Raw genomic sequence first — 14,942 nt, 5'->3', positions numbered from 1 at the left:
ATTAAGGTTACAGTCATAAAACCCACAGAGTTATAAGGCCAAGAGGTAGCAGGTGTATAATACTGAAGACAAATATAAACCTCTATAATGTGTCATCAGATTTCACAATATATGACTATTATATATACTATATAGTATTATAGCACCATACAGCATAAATTGTTTGCATTCATCTGAAATTGTGGACTCAAGACTGATTCATTGAGTAACAGTTTGTACAAACTGTTTCATTTTGCCAAATCAGCATTATTCATGGTTATTATTTTAGAATTCTCATTCAGCCGCGTCGTGTTCCTCACAGCAGTGTTTGACGCCACGGGTAGCAAACTACGACTCAAACCGCAAAGCAATCAACAAAATGCTGCTCCTCGCTCGCGTCTTACCTGCTGCTCATTCTAAGCATATTTATTTGAATTTACTTTAACAAAGCTGCAATAAACATATCAGGCATTTGTCTGTTTTTACACCCACCAGCATAAAGCTGACAGTTACTGTCGTACTCCAACACCTTGAGAAAAATAGAAATGTCATCTTTTTAGCCTGAGATGTTTTGATCATTTTTATCAAGAGTAAAGGTGCATCAAATGATTTTCTGAAGAATGATTTAACCTTTAAAGTGGTTGCTGGGGCTACCATTTTATTCAAACTGACAATATCAACTAAATACCTGAATGTTATGTCTCTAATCCAGAAGTGCATGTTTCATAAAAGGTCGCCTTCTTACATCGTTAAGTACAAACACTCATTCTTCATTGTGTTATTGTCTAATAGCTGGTCTTGGATTCACTTGGCCTGATAGGCAGTGGATTAGTCCGATTAGTCAAGTTAGATATGAAGACCAAAAAAAGCTTCCACCTAACAGTTTAGAATCATTCAGGGTTACCAAAAGGGAAGTAGTATCTCTGTGTGAGGCCAGACTTATACGTCAGGGCGCCCAAGCAGGACCAGTCTCCTCAGCTTTGGAAAAGGAGAATCTAAGAAATCTCCAGAAGTGCCAGGTAGGAGCTTAATGTTCATTTTTTCTTTAGTGACATTAATCACCCTAAGCTAGTAAGGCCGAAGTCGTTCTGTCTCTGCAGTTATACACACTGGGCATACTTTTCATCTAACTTGATTTGTGTGTACAGTAAGCGTCACTGTCTGACAGAGGCAGAATGAAGCCAGGAACCTGAGCCCTATCCCCCGCAGGCCATTTTACTCAGGAGCAGAACAGAGAAAGACCTAATTCAATCATAGTGGAAACTGTTAATGCTGCCGCCATTATCATGTCCAAAAGGATGAGAGCCAAACTGTGGTTCTTGTTGACCTGACACATCCACACATCCAACCATGTACAGGACAGCAAAATCATTTTAGTGCATCTCTCTATACAAATGTGCATGTCATTAAAAATGTGTGTGATGAGATTTATCAGTCACACCCACAGTGTGAAGAAGTCCTTTTCTTTGACTAGTGCCATATAAAGAAACCCTGAGCAGTTGCTAAACAGGCTTTTCACGATAAAGCCTGTTTCATTTTATCACAACTGTGAAATGACACAGCTCACAAAACCCACGTGTTTTACTGGGAAAGCTACTGCAGTTTGGTCTGTTGCAAACTTGCTGCAATGTTTTTGTTTGAAACCTAGCAACATGCCCCGGTGGTTGGAGGAGGATATTTTAGCCAACGTGCTGTTATTCTAATTGTAGGAGTTCTTGTTTACACTCCCTTTAATTACACTGCTGTGTCTTTCCTACCACAAATTAAAGTATCGTGAGCATGTTGCAAATATTAATCAGGGATATTTTAATTGTATTCAGATCTAGCCCTTTTTTAATGACAAGCAGTGGTGCTTTAAAATAAATAACTAAATATTAAAGGAATTAAAATAACATTATTTGAGACTGACATGCACATGCAGTACGTAACAAACCATGGACCAAACAAAAGCAATAACATTATAGTACTAACTTTTTTAATTTCCTGGATCGGTTACACACTACAGGCTTGAGTCTGCCTTTATGCATCATAAACTATTATCACGTGTTTGTCACGCTTCACTCTGCTCTCAGTGAAGCGGCTGCTGTGCAGCTACAAAGCCACATCCACTACAGATGTGCTCTTTTACTAAGCTGGCACTTTGCTTTTTAAAAAAAGAAAGCAGCAAAACTTAAGAAACTACAAAGCCCAAGATATGTCTAATCAAATGTCTGCCTTTATTACATTAAGGAACAACTTATTATAACATAGCTTTCTCCTCTAATGCTTGCCATCTAATGTCCTCATTAAACCACTGCCATTCATAGCAGCTGTATGCATCCTTTAATGACATTCAAAAAGTTTTATAATGAAAACTGTGTTGTCATTATCACAATCATCACTGCTACACAGGCCGCAGGGTCACACTTACTGTAGCTCCATCCATTCGACTCAGCCAGCTCATTACTTAATTGACCTAATGAAGTACGTGCAGTCAAAGACATGTTCCCTTGCTGGGACACATGAGCGAACATTAAGGGTAGCTCAGCGATGCCGACTGCACCGGACCGCCAGCCAGGCTACCGCACTGAAACAGCGGCATTGCTGGAAAACTGTGATGGAGGAAAATCATCAGATCAGTGACTACAAAGGACTATCAAAAGATTTTCTCCAGGCGATTTTGCACTAGGGCTAAAATCGGGCTTGCTTTCTTTGCATGATGACAAGGAAATGACTCACTCATTTGTATGCTACAACTTTGACTCAACATTTCACTTGCATCAGAACGCAGCATCTCTTGGTGGTTTATCTTATTCTTAGCCTCATGAGGAAAACAACAGCTTCTAGACTGTGGATGATACCAAAGGGACAAAGCTGCATCAAACCATCTAATTTCAGCATCAACGTTGTATATGCAATTATGACCAGGAAGGAAACACTTTTATACTTTGAGGACCCGCAGTAAGTTACAACAATAGGGAGATTTATAGCGCCTACTGTATCACAGAAAACAAGTCATATGAATCTATACCAGGCTGCAGGAAATACAAGTGAGGCTAAGTTGTGGTGTGAAACAAATACACATAACAATCTGAATTATGACGCACGTTGACATATAGAGGTTGACAAAGTCTTATTTATACAGCCTGGTTGGCTTTGCCTCCCTGTGTTCTCTCAGTTATGTTCGGTTACTATAAATACAGCCTAAAGAGCTGAAGCACTATATCTAAGCCTTTGCAGCTCAGGCCCAGTGAACACAGCACTGGAAACACCTGCCTTGTCTGACAAAGGGCCACACAGACGATTCCCTAAAATGCTACTAAAAACACACTGGGGTTGTTTAGGACGTGTCTGTAGCTAAAACTGTTCTATCAATAAGAGCGTGCATTTTTAAAACTTAATAGAAGCATCTCACTGACGCACACTATCTACAGCTTCAGCACAAACCCTGACAGCAGTATCTGTTAGTTAGTTAGTTAGTTAGTTAGTTAGTTAGTTAGTTAGTTAGTTAGTTAGTTAGTTAGTTAGTTAGTTAGTTAGTTAGTTAGTTAGGTCTCTACTAAGCAGTAATTAGTTGTTTGCTTCTAAAGGTTAATGGGTAATTTACAGCAAGATTTATAATATGAATAACATATATATGTTATGACAAGAAACTCACCCACCACTGTTTGGAGAAATCTTCAGGTACTGTAGATTTAATTTTTCCCCAAAGCTGAATCTTCTTCCCTTCTTTTTTTTTTTCATAGCTAAGTTTTGCCATCTTTGCCAATAAATATGGCGGCCGGAAGTGACGAAGGTATTTATGTGAAAAACATAATTATGTTAACTTATACAGTCCTCAAATTGGCTTAAACATTGATATAAATATAAGTTAATAAAATAGATATTCGATGTGTATGTACAAGCTACCACGCTGAAACACAAGTATGTGTGTAAATATGTAACTATGTAAGAAACGAAGCATCACTTCCTGCTTTGACGTTTGTGAACTTCAATTTAGGGAACCAGTTTATAAAGGTCGTTTTTATCGCGCAGTCCTTTCCACATGTTTGTTTCTACTTTAAGTGGGTATTAAATCATTCTAAAAAGTTTCCAAGTTCCAGGTAAGTGTCACTCACTCTCTTATTATCACTGGCCTTTTAAGAAAAAAATAGCATTTTAGCTAGCTGTAGCACCGTTGCCTCTAGTGTAGCTAATTGTAATTGGCTAATAAACCATGCAACAGATTTAGATGGGGGGGTGATTGGTACGTGACATACACTACACACACCAGCTTGACTGAATCTATGCCTGGGAAATGATGGCACAGTATAAAGTGTTGTTGTAAACTGTAGTGGACAGTGTGTTGTCGCTGCTGTATCGTATTGTAGCTGACGATCTACTACGTATGCTGCAGTTGCAGTGTTGATGTCTCATCACCTCCACACAACAAGTAGCTCCGAGTACATGCTAACTACCAGGAGCTCCTGTAGATCCTGCACCAGACTCTTTATATGCGCGTGTGTTTTCGTGAATTAGATGTAAAATGTAACTGCTGCTGTGGAGCTGGAGCCGCTGCATATGCGTTGCCTTTTTACAACAAAAGTCCATGTTCTGACTCTAAAAGGAGCCGACTGCTGAAGTGCGGGATTTGCACCAGTGCCGTGGAGCCTGGTTCGTTTCTACGCCCTGTTCGCACCTCGGCTGGCTTCCTCAACACAGAATCAACTCCTGGTGCTCGCAGTGAAATCTCTCCGGGCCTGTGTGATGAATACGTGTCTGCAGCGGCCGAGAGACAGACATGAAAGCGGCGTCTGCCTCCTTTGGCTGGTTCGGCTGCTGGGAGCATAGCGAGTAGCCCGTTTAACCGAGAAGTGGTGGGGGGGGGGGCGCTGCTGCAGTAAACCCGGGGATGGAACAATCTGGTTAAAGGGAATCACGCTGGACACCACGTCTGTGCGTGGATCTGATCCACTGATGTAACATCACCCCACCACCACCACCACCACCACACTGTGTGTGTGTGTGTGTGTGTGTGTGTGTGTGTGTGTGTGTGTGTGTGTGTGTGTGTGTGTGTGTGTGTGTGTGTGTGTGTGTGTTCACAGAGAGAGAGAGAGCTATTTGAAAAAGTTAGGAGATCGTGGTGCCGTGGCGATGCGGGGGGATGCGGGGGGGGGGCTTTCGTGTGTCTGTGCGCTGCGCGTCTCCAAAAGCGGAGCTCGCCGATAGTAGGTGCACAGAATAAGTTGTTTCCCCCTCCCAGCGCCTCTGCATAATCCACTCGCTGCATAAATATGATTGCAGATCTATCACCAGCACAACAAACAAACGAATAACGCAGGTCCGCACACACACACTTACACACGCACACCGCATGCCTCACGCACGCACAACGCCGGTTCACAGCGATACGGAGTAGGCATAATGGTGATGAGCTTACCACTTGGATTCTTGTTTTTCTTAAGGCTCTTGCCACAAAGACACTGCAGCATATGCGTTCCTTTGCTGAAAATGTTCCAAAGAAACCACATTGATTTGGGCGAAGAGCAATCCAGTGGCTTAAACACCCAGGTATAGATGAGATCCTTGCGGTTGCATAATAACACAATTAGATCAGTTCTACAGGACAAGGCTACTAATTGTACCATAGAAAAATAGGTATATCCAGCTCCTATGCCTTTTAATTCACGTGGCAAAATATTCTTTTTCTGCCAGACTTCGTAATAATGGTGTGTTTTCTTCTTCTGGCGCGCAGAATGCCTCCTCAACTAGTCGATAATACAAAATATACTCTATAAATTGCATGTGTCGCACCGGGAGGAGCCGGGCCGCCAGTAAACAACTAACACAACTAACGTGAAAACAGTAAAACACGGCGGGTTTCCGAGGAGAAATTCATTGCCTATTAGTTCATCACTCTGAGGAGAGGAGGGTGGATCTGCACAGCATCAAAAGCCAAGGGAGGATGCATCCCATGCACAGACTGCTGCAATGATCGCCCCAGCGAAACACCACATTGCCGGATCGGGTCCGATTCGTGCCTCCTCAACAAGCGGCTTGTTTGGCGAGGTCAGATAGCACCAACCTCAGTTATCATTTCTTATAGTCCCACACTGCAACGTCTCTGTAAACGCCAGGCTCTGGGTCTTGGCGTGTGTCCGTGATTCCTGGAGTGTGCGTTCCTTCCCGTTTGCGGGGTATTTTCCTCAGCCCGTTTCAGCGCCACGCCACTGGCATCTCCAAAAGTGCGGTGCGTCTGTATAAAAACATTTGCGCGAATTTCCTTCAGCGTCGGACCTCTGTTAGAAATAGACAGGGAGGAGGGGTTAAACTGGAAGATTGGCTTTCCATTACGTAAACACGTGGTTTCTGCGCCGTCATATCAGTGATGCTCTCGGAAATTTTCATGATCCGACTGAGACTATTGTCCCAAGCTGTTTCAGCTCGAATTCATAGCGACGGCTGCCTTTGAAGTGGATGCTGTGTCTGTGTGCGCCGCATGCGAACGACTCCGCATCCCGAGACCGTTCGTCGGCGTTGTGTCGCTCCCGTGCTCCTTAAGTTGTTGCAGCCTTGTCACTCCAGATGCGGTTTAAACGTGAAATTATGCAGAAGAGCCCGAAAGTCACACTCGGCTGGAATAGGACGGTGGGGATCGTTGTGCGAGCATTTGTCGAGCCATCGAATCGATTCTGAAGCAGGTCTGCATAGTACAGAGACGCCAGCAGGGCACTGCAACAGATAACTAATGCTCCTGTAAGACGAATTAAATACAGCATTAACTGCAGAAAATATAATAAACACATTGCAGAAAACATCTGGATAGCAAAATAAAACACTCCAGGGACCTCTTTCAGTTCACTGATATATAGATAATTGCAAAGTCTTATGTAATTATGTTGGTGTTTACATTTTGTTCTGCTTTGCTTCTTCTCTGACGATGAGGGACCAGTTAGTGCTCATGGCGACATGGTTTCCACCGTATGAGTGCTGTTCTCTAAGGGCAGGAAGATTTTCCATGGCACAATGTAGGAGACCTTGTTTTCAGTGATCAGGGCTGCCCTCGCAAACAGAAGGGCTGTGGACAGTGGACGGCACATGCAGTGCCAGCACAGACTGTCCAGTTAGACACACAAACTTACAGAACACACATCCAGCACATCAGCTCAGACAAGGGCCGCATGTCGTCATTAAAGCCGGCAATTAAAGCAATACATGTGTGTGCTGTGAGGTCAAAGGACCTATGGTGGAGTCAGCACAAGGACCTCAGTCAGTGCACTGCAGCCTCAGCGCTCGCTCTCTGCAGAGGCCTCTCGTGTCATCCTCGCTATCGATCCGTCTACTGTAATGTAAAGTATCATCACACCCTGGGGGATATTGTCTGACAATTTTGTCAGGGATCATTAGAATACTTCTTTTTGATTGCCCAGGCTAAAGCTGACAGGAAGCGGCTCCCTTGTGACTTTGTAACGGCCTGTTTTCTCCTGATGGGGAAAAATAACTTCAAGATAAATGGCCGGGTTCCAGTTTTACTCATGGTCTCAGTGGTTTTACTGAAAATGTTTAAAAAGTTCACACATGGAGGAGTGTGAAGATTTCATGGATGAGTGTTATCATTTGGAGACTTGTATATCAGAGAATCATGTCATATTTTTAAATATACACACGTAATAATAACATTTAAAAAAGTAATTGTTAACACACTATTTTGATTAGTTTGTAGTGTTACAAATGTCCTTTTAAAGTCTTTACAAGTCCACAGTACATTTTTAGTTAAGAGCTTGAATGAAATCAAAATTCATCTCCTGCTGTTTAGATTGGTCTGATATTAAAATTGATGTAAAAACATGTAAGGTAGCGGTGAGCAAGGAAGTGCTTGGTGGGATGACTTAGGTCTTTTATCTTGATTAACTAACTGATTTGAATTACAAATATTCACAAACTTCAACACCCGGATTACGGTAGCACACATCTTTATTTACTAGTTGTCATGTGAAATCATGTTAAATTAATCATTTAATAGCAGCCTTTGTCAATTTACTGCAACCTAAACACAATCTGTTTTTAATATAAAATAGTTTTATACAATGTTGCATCTGTTCAGTCTGACACTATCATTCATGTAAAATGTTTCTCTGCCTTTTGTGGTGTTTTGTGTTTGAACAGCAACTGCGAACCAATCATGACCAAGAACCTTGTTCAAACACGCACACACAGACTAAGTTCTCAAGCTTTCTACCCAATGAAGCCCCTTCTTCAAGATGTTCACAACGCATCCACTCAAGTCTGTTCATCACTAGACCACAATAAGAGAACTGTTAGACACGGTGAATATCATTTGATCCGAGGTAGATTCACTGCTTATGCAAACAGGACATGGAAGGGCGGATATAATAGATTCAAATAAGCATCCAGGTTTGATTTGCTGTCAGTTCCTGCTCACTGATACTTGGCTAAAATACAACACCATATGTGATGTTTAGACATCGGCTCCAAAACCTCTCCAGTGCACCCACATTGTGACTAACAGGGCAAAAGACCAATAGAACAAATTGAGGAATCCCACACACATAATAACCGACTCCTTTTTAAAACCCATTGTGACCAGCAGTATTCATTGTTGCGGAAAGATAAAGGTAATGACACTGGCCCCATGTGAATTTGGACACTACTGTACTGTACCAGCCCACAAAGTCCAATCCTCTCCACCACCAGAAAATACAGCCCGTTTTCTCCAAAGACTAACCTGCCTCTGCCCCAGGGCAGCGACTTTTCAATTAGGTGTTGTCTTGTCATCATTAACATACATATTGCCCTCATTTTGCTCCTTTTCAGGCCACAGCCTCCCCTCCTGTCAAAGTCATAGTCAATAACCTGTCAGTTCTCAGGAAAATGAGGAGTAGTTAAAGGTGTGATCCGCTTTAGAGTGAGTTGTCTGAAGGGTTTAGTCCTAATGGTGTTCCTCTAAACATGGGGAACTTTGGACAAGTGGGAAGAGTGAACAAACTCAGAGAATTGTCTATATTTGGAGACATCTGTCAGAAGAGCGTGTGGTTGAAATATAGATGAAGATAGATGTTCTGAATTTTGCTTTGAGGCGAAACAAGAAATGACTTCAGTGAGTTGTCACCCTGAGCACGGGGAGCGAACTCTGGTCTAATGGGGCAGTGAATAAGTGATTTGATATTAGTAATGAATACTGCAGTGGTCAGTCTCATGCCAAGCATGTTCCAGCGACGGCGCTGCCCTTTATCTGGCCTTTCTCCCCACACCCTTATCTAAACCTTACCCAGACGCCATGCATACACACACTCGTCTTAATGATCCACTAGGCCTAAAATAAGGCCCAGTCTCAGGCTGCATCCTTTATGATCATGTCTCCGGTAGTTTCTTGTGAGGTTTGTCATAATAAACATTTTCATTTCCTCATTTTAGTGTGAAGTTTCTGTAGAATATTTGTTTGTCTCTCAGTGGGATCAGTGAGATGCACCACCCTCTAATATGTTTGCAACACTTGCATAGTCAGGCTCATGAAGACGTAAATGTTCGATTGGTTCCCACAAGGCCAACAAGATAATCAATATTTTCAGCTATTTCACTTCCTGGTTAGCCACCGATCAATCTTGATCCTTCTCCTGTAAAGAAAGCGGCAGTTCCTGTACCAGCATGGATCAGAGATAATCTTGTATTATGTGTACTGAAACAAAAAGCAAGTTGGAAGTAAATGTGATGCAGTCACACGCCTTGAATGCTAAGAGTGAGAAGGTTCCGCCTTCTCGACTCCGCGCAGGAGGGTTTCATTTTCTAGATCTAGGTTTGCGCATATGGATTACCTGTGAAATCAATCATACACACTGGCTCATTTTGACATTAGTATTCACTGATGCTCCAGAAGCTTTATGAGCCAAGCAGGATATTTTAAAAAATCATGTTGTCTGTTTGTATTTGTAGGTTCTTTTATTACGCTACCAAAGCTTGTTCCTGAAGGCTGCCGTCTATTACAACGAAGGGATATTGTGTTTAGATATGTTCTAACTGCATAAAAAGAAAATCATAATAATCATAATATGGAAATATACAGTAACCACACATTCAAATTCTTAGTTTGGCCTCGGATATAATATCAACATTAAGCAAAGGAGATTTTCTATTTAGCTATTTAGAGAGCGACTAAGAGATGGTGATTATCCTGTCAGATACATTATAATTTAAAGGAAGTGTTTGCTTTTTGCAGGTTTTCAGCCGACATCCAAGGAAGAGGGACCTTGCCAGTAACCAAGAAGCTGAGATGTTCAGAAGAGGTGAAGTTGCCAAGGGAAACAGGCGAACATTTATAGTGTGAACAAAACTGAGGTTACGTTTAAAAGGACGAATCTGAGCATAAAACTATGTCGGTGCTATATCACTGCGGTCGATTTGTCCAACATGTTACTTTCCCAGTCCTCCCTGTGCCAAATTTGTTATGTTCATAACTGATTCCACTGTTATGTAACAGCACTGTGTGTCTTTTGTAACTTTTAAAGACTGCATCTTTCATTATGTATACCCTTTCATAGCACAAATCTATCTGGGATATAGGCCTGTGTGGATCTGAGTATTAAAATGGGGCAAACTTCCTGCATTCGGGAGGAAGTGCAGCTTGTAGGCGCCAATCTGTCATCAAAAGAGCCACTTTTAGAGGCATAAAGCCTATTTCCGAGTCAAAGCCTCCGAAGCTCTGTAGCTCGGCAGCATTAATGGAGCGGCATGGTCGGGAGTATAGTGCCTCAGAGTTGTTACTTATTCTACCATCCATTAGCTGAAATTTGTGTTGACTTTAACAACTTCTGAAAACCCTCCTCACTTGATACAGAGAAAGTAGTTGTAGAGTTGAGGTTTAGGCACCGTCACCCAGGGGAACAGCGTGGGAGTCATTATTGCACAAACCCATGCAACACTGCCACATGATACCCACACACGCACATGTAACGTAACACTGGCAGTGTGTTATCATGTGAATCTATATAATAGCAATAATCCCTACACATAATAGGAGAACTGGATCATCTCCAAAGGAAATTACTAGTGTGCCCAGCACTGTCTCCGATGTCTTTTTCTATTTTTAAAAAGGTCAAGACACGTTTGTAATGCCTCATCAACACCAATGAGACAGATGATCACAGGGTGAGGAGAAGAGAGCGGAGGCGTGTTCACAAGCCATTACGTCTCTGAACTGTTGATCTAAAAGGTATGTGCAACGTGAGACATTTGACCAGAGTAACATTAATGAGAGTTAATGTTTATTTCTTACATATCTGACAAACATTGTTTCTAAAGGTGCAATAGAAACACAATGACGCTTGAGCTCGAACAGCCGAGGTTTTCTAATGCAGGTGACTATGCAGTAATTCTAATGAGCAGACTGGGAACCTGCCACTAAACCGCATCTTCTCATAGGAGCCGTTACCATAGTCACTTTCCATCAACACAGTATTAAAAAAAAACTTGATCCTAACCTTAGGGAACTGCACAGACTCCTGCTGATCTCACTGTGGTTCTGAATACAGACAGAAAAATATGAGCTGTAAAGAAACTCAGGCATTAATAATATAGGATAAAGGATCCTATAAAGTCAATCAGACAGGATTCCAACCTCAGAACAATTGCAGAAGGGAAAAATTGTAAAATATATTTTGTTTTGCAGTATAAATCTGTGCTTTAAATGTGATGTTATGAGTAACGAGTCCAAGTGGCTTTGTGATGGGAGAATACATGTGCACACACTACTACAACTACACACTTGTTCCTGTTGATGAACCGTGTCTTACTGTAATTCCCCTACCCCAAAGAGACTGTATTTCCTGTCACTTATTCCCACAACAGTGTGAAGTGCACTTCCCTTGAGCTGAAAGTGTCCCCAGCCATTCAACTGTACAGAAAAACAACTTTGCTAATCTCAGATGTGTCTTTATATCCCTAATTAATGACAATACATACAGAGAAAAAGAATTAGATTTTGGATTTTTTTTTGGACGATCAAAGGGAAATGCACACTATGCTTTAAATCACAAATCATGTCATTGTAGGTATATTGACCCCTTTGAACTGTCCGCCATGATCTGTCCCATTATGCAACAAAGTAACAAATTGGACTGTAAGCGCTTTATTGCCCATGACTCATTTATGAGGACTCAGATTTAGCTTGAGATGTGACTGCACAGGGAGGGCGGACATTTCTTCATAGATGAAGAATTATCTTATGTCACAGCTGCTTTAAATACATTTTTAAAAAAAAGGTGTTAAAGCACAATTTACAACAAATGTATTGTTTAATAGTCTTTTGAGTGTGTTGGGCTTTAAATTAAAGATAAGTTTGTAACTTATTGTATCAAGAGTTTTTAAACTAATTTCTATCGCTTTAAAAGATTGATTTTTATTATTTCCAACAGTGATTCTATTTTTGGGACGGATTTTTGGGTTACAGCACAAACAGTTGAGATCCTGCCGTATCTAAAGTTGTCGTTGCCAGAGGTGGTCAGTAGGGGGAGCTGTTGTTACGTAGACGTTCATTCATCAGGGAAACTCAATGGGATTCATTCAATAAATGCTGAATATGAGTTTACACTGTAAATATTTTACTGTAGAGCAAAATTCAACATGACACCACAGCCTGCAACAACGTGTGTATTCATATAATGTATGTTTACAACGCTAAATCACTGTACTGGAAATAAATGTACGTGTATTTATTATTATTAATTAATGTGTATGAAAGCAAATGCTTTTCCTGTAACCTCTTCTGTGAACTGTGTTTGCACCAAGTGCTTTGTTTAAGTTTCCAAGTAACTGTTACCAAGGCTGTTATTGAATACATCAACCAGTAGGAAGACAGAGCAGCCAGCTTCCCAACCCAACCTGATTCTAGTTATTATTTTACATAGCATTTGGCTAATTTCATTAACCATCAGCTGACTTATCACGTCAGTTGATCTTCAACAGAACCTCTGGTGGTCAGTGTTCATACATTATCACTTATCCATTTCCTTTCTAGTAATAAATACTAGTTTAAAGTAGAACAAATACATCAAAAGAGTGTTTATTTTCTGCTTTGAACCGAGCAGCGTTTTTACAGCTCCTCACTCCAGTTTCTTCACTAATTAGCCTATCTCTTAAGCCTGTGTGCGTTCCTCTGTGTGGAACTTGGTAAGCAAGCCCATCGTTTGAAAACCTTCATCTCCGCTCTCTCTTCAGCTGCTGTCATGGCAACCGTGTATGACTGGCAGAAAACAGACTGCAGCCTCTGAGTTGGGCTGTTTTAAGGACGTACGCGCTCTGGGGCAGGCGAGGAGATATGGAGATACCGGAGCAGCCACAGAGTGAAAGGTGAGTAAGAAAGAAACGAAGGTCAGCCGGCGTAGTGCTGTGTGATTAATTCTTAAAATCTTTAAATTATGTGTGCTTCTTTTTTAAGTTGTGTTTGTTTTTGCTTGTTTACAGGGCAGTGATGCAGCATCGTGCATATCAACCTCTGCAACCAGCCGGAAACAAATATCTTCAGCAGAAATGGGACAAAGCTTCATATGATTTGCACAGGAGAAAGGTTGGGGTATTTTCTGTTTTTTACCTTTACGCTGGACCCTGACCATGATCTGTCACAAACACTCATATGGACAAATCCAGACCATGTGGATAATTGTGGTTATTTATTATTTATTTATTATTATATAGAGGAAGCTTTTTCTCTCCACTGCTGTGAAATTGTAATTAATTCTAATTAAAAGCTTGCTATATGTGGGATTTTTTGTGTTTAGTTATGTAAGGTCTTAAACTTTACCTTGTAAAGTGCCTTGTGATAACTTATGATTTGGCGCTATTTAAATAAAATTGAATTGAATTGAATATTTTCATTGTGCAATGTGAGAGACAGAATTATGTGCCCCTGTAGGTGGAATCTGCTAAAGCAGTTGTCAACACGTCTCCGCCTAAGACCTATGGGCATCTGGCGCTCAAGCTGAAGAAACAACAGGTTGTTGTTTTTTGAATTTTATTATTATTTGTTCTCAACTCATTTCATGTCCATAAGGTGGCAGCAAATATCTTTAGAATTATTACAAATTACTCACAGTTTACAAAAGATTATTTAAATAGTGTTTTGGTTCATATTGTTTTGTTGTATTAAGCTTGAAGAGGAGTGGACAAGGAAGATTGAGAGAGAAAATGATATGCTCATGGAGAAAATCGCACACATCATGAGGACAACCGGAGCAGTTGACAACAAGATGTATTATGACAGGAAAAGGTTAGTTGAGGTTTCACTCTGCGAGAACCACCACTCCCGTTAAATATGCATATTTGTACAGTCTAAGACTTTTACTTTGCTCTGGAGCCTTAGCACAAAGAAGCGGCAGCAAGAGTTGCTCCGTATTACCAAGGAGAATGAAAGGATCCTGTCACGTGTGAGCCAGTGCAGGCCTCACTACAATGTTCAAAGCTGGCATGAGGACTGGCTCAAAACCCTCAAGATGATGGACAGAATTACACGTTACCCACAACGAAGAGCAAATTATCAGAAGGTTATTTTTCTTTCTTCTTATACAATATAATAAAATATCTGAATTGCAGTAGCCCACATCAATGTATGTTATTTTTTTGTTCTTTTAAGGGTCAATACCAAGGGCAAGAAATGCTCAGCAGGAGGAGCACTGGTTGTGATGAAGAAGAAAAGATCAGCAGTGATGCAAGCAACCATACAAATGGCAAAGCAACATCTGAGGAGAATGAGAAAAGTAGAGACACAGAAGAGACGGCATCTGAAACACAGCAGGATATAGACACACAGCCGTTTTCTGAACCAGATGTGGAGGAATAATACAGTTCAGATTATCACTGAAGAACAGCCTCAGACTGTCTAAATATCTGCATCTGAAATATCCAAAACTCTGAAAACACCAAACACAAAACAGCAGGCCACAAGCACAGGAAAGCTAAATTCCTGTTGCGCAATAAAGTTGTACTTTCCTTGCAGT

At 41.2% G+C, this 14,942-nt stretch overlaps 2 protein-coding genes across 5 annotated transcripts in view; one reads left to right on the top strand and one right to left on the bottom strand.

Annotated features, from left to right (window-relative positions):
• The window catches only part of fgf14 (fibroblast growth factor 14), a 60,812-nt gene extending 54,225 nt beyond the window's left edge, over positions 1-6,587 (bottom strand). The window contains exon 1 of one of the 3 annotated variants that reach the window (XM_029137488.3): positions 5,378-6,587. In XM_029137488.3, coding sequence (XP_028993321.1) covers positions 5,378-5,585 — 208 coding nt within the window. In that variant the 5' untranslated portion in view covers positions 5,586-6,587. Of the gene's footprint in view, positions 1-3,616; positions 3,743-5,377 lie in introns of those variants that run through there. The other 2 variants (XM_029137490.3, XM_029137492.3) reach the window with 2 other exon arrangements.
• cfap97d2 (CFAP97 domain containing 2) lies at positions 3,940-14,940 on the top strand. Of its 2 annotated transcripts, none has more exons than XM_029137494.3 (9): positions 3,940-4,061; positions 10,172-10,238; positions 11,047-11,164; positions 13,168-13,299; positions 13,414-13,516; positions 13,862-13,942; positions 14,097-14,215; positions 14,309-14,489; positions 14,579-14,940. In XM_029137494.3, the coding sequence occupies exons 4-9, from the start codon at positions 13,268-13,270 to the stop codon at positions 14,783-14,785; spliced, it is 723 nt and encodes a 240-aa protein (XP_028993327.1). In that variant the 5' UTR covers positions 3,940-4,061; positions 10,172-10,238; positions 11,047-11,164; positions 13,168-13,267; the 3' UTR covers positions 14,786-14,940. The 2 variants fall into 2 exon arrangements, with proteins under 2 accessions (XP_028993327.1, XP_028993326.1); XM_029137493.3 differs by having other exon boundaries at positions 3,949-4,061; positions 14,303-14,489.
• The last annotated feature ends 2 nt before the right edge of the window (positions 14,941-14,942 follow it).

Source organism: Betta splendens, chromosome 21 (assembly GCF_900634795.4).
Source record: "Betta splendens chromosome 21, fBetSpl5.4, whole genome shotgun sequence".
NCBI lineage: Eukaryota > Metazoa > Chordata > Actinopteri > Anabantiformes > Osphronemidae > Betta > Betta splendens.
This window is presented reverse-complemented; position numbering and strand designations above follow the sequence as displayed.